The sequence below is a fragment of the Haliaeetus leucocephalus genome, unplaced genomic scaffold (assembly GCF_000737465.1).
Source record: "Haliaeetus leucocephalus isolate CR32 unplaced genomic scaffold, Haliaeetus_leucocephalus-4.0 Scaffold140, whole genome shotgun sequence".
Taxonomy (NCBI): domain Eukaryota; kingdom Metazoa; phylum Chordata; class Aves; order Accipitriformes; family Accipitridae; genus Haliaeetus; species Haliaeetus leucocephalus.
Window position 1 is genome coordinate 14,881,506 of NW_010972576.1, and position 265 is coordinate 14,881,770.

General features: G+C 73.6%; 1 protein-coding gene across 3 annotated transcripts in view; it reads right to left on the minus strand.

The window, feature by feature from the left end:
* Window positions 1–222, minus strand: part of LEF1 (lymphoid enhancer-binding factor 1) — a 70,307-nt gene extending 70,085 nt beyond the window's left edge. For all 3 annotated transcript variants that reach the window (XM_010586236.1, XM_010586238.1, XM_010586237.1), the window contains exon 1: window positions 13–222. In XM_010586236.1, coding sequence (XP_010584538.1) covers window positions 13–222 — 210 coding nt within the window. The remainder of the gene's footprint in view (window positions 1–12) is intronic.
* Between the last annotated feature and the right edge of the window lie 43 nt (window positions 223–265).

The window sequence follows — 265 nt, forward strand, 5'->3', positions numbered from 1 at the left end:
GCGGCCGCGCACCTCGTGCCCGTTGGCGCCGGGGGCGATCTCGGACTCGTTGACGAGGGAGGACTTGATGTCGGCCAGGTCGCCCTCCTCCTCGGGGTGGCTGATCTCGGCGAAGATCTTCTCCTTCTGGGGGTCCCCCTCGTCCTTGAAGGGGATCATCTCGTCGGTGGCGCAGAGCTCCGGGTCCCCCCCACCGCCCCCGGCCCCCGGCAGCTGCGGCATCCTCACGGCAGCGCGGCGTCTGCTGCGGCCGCCGGCCCGCCGC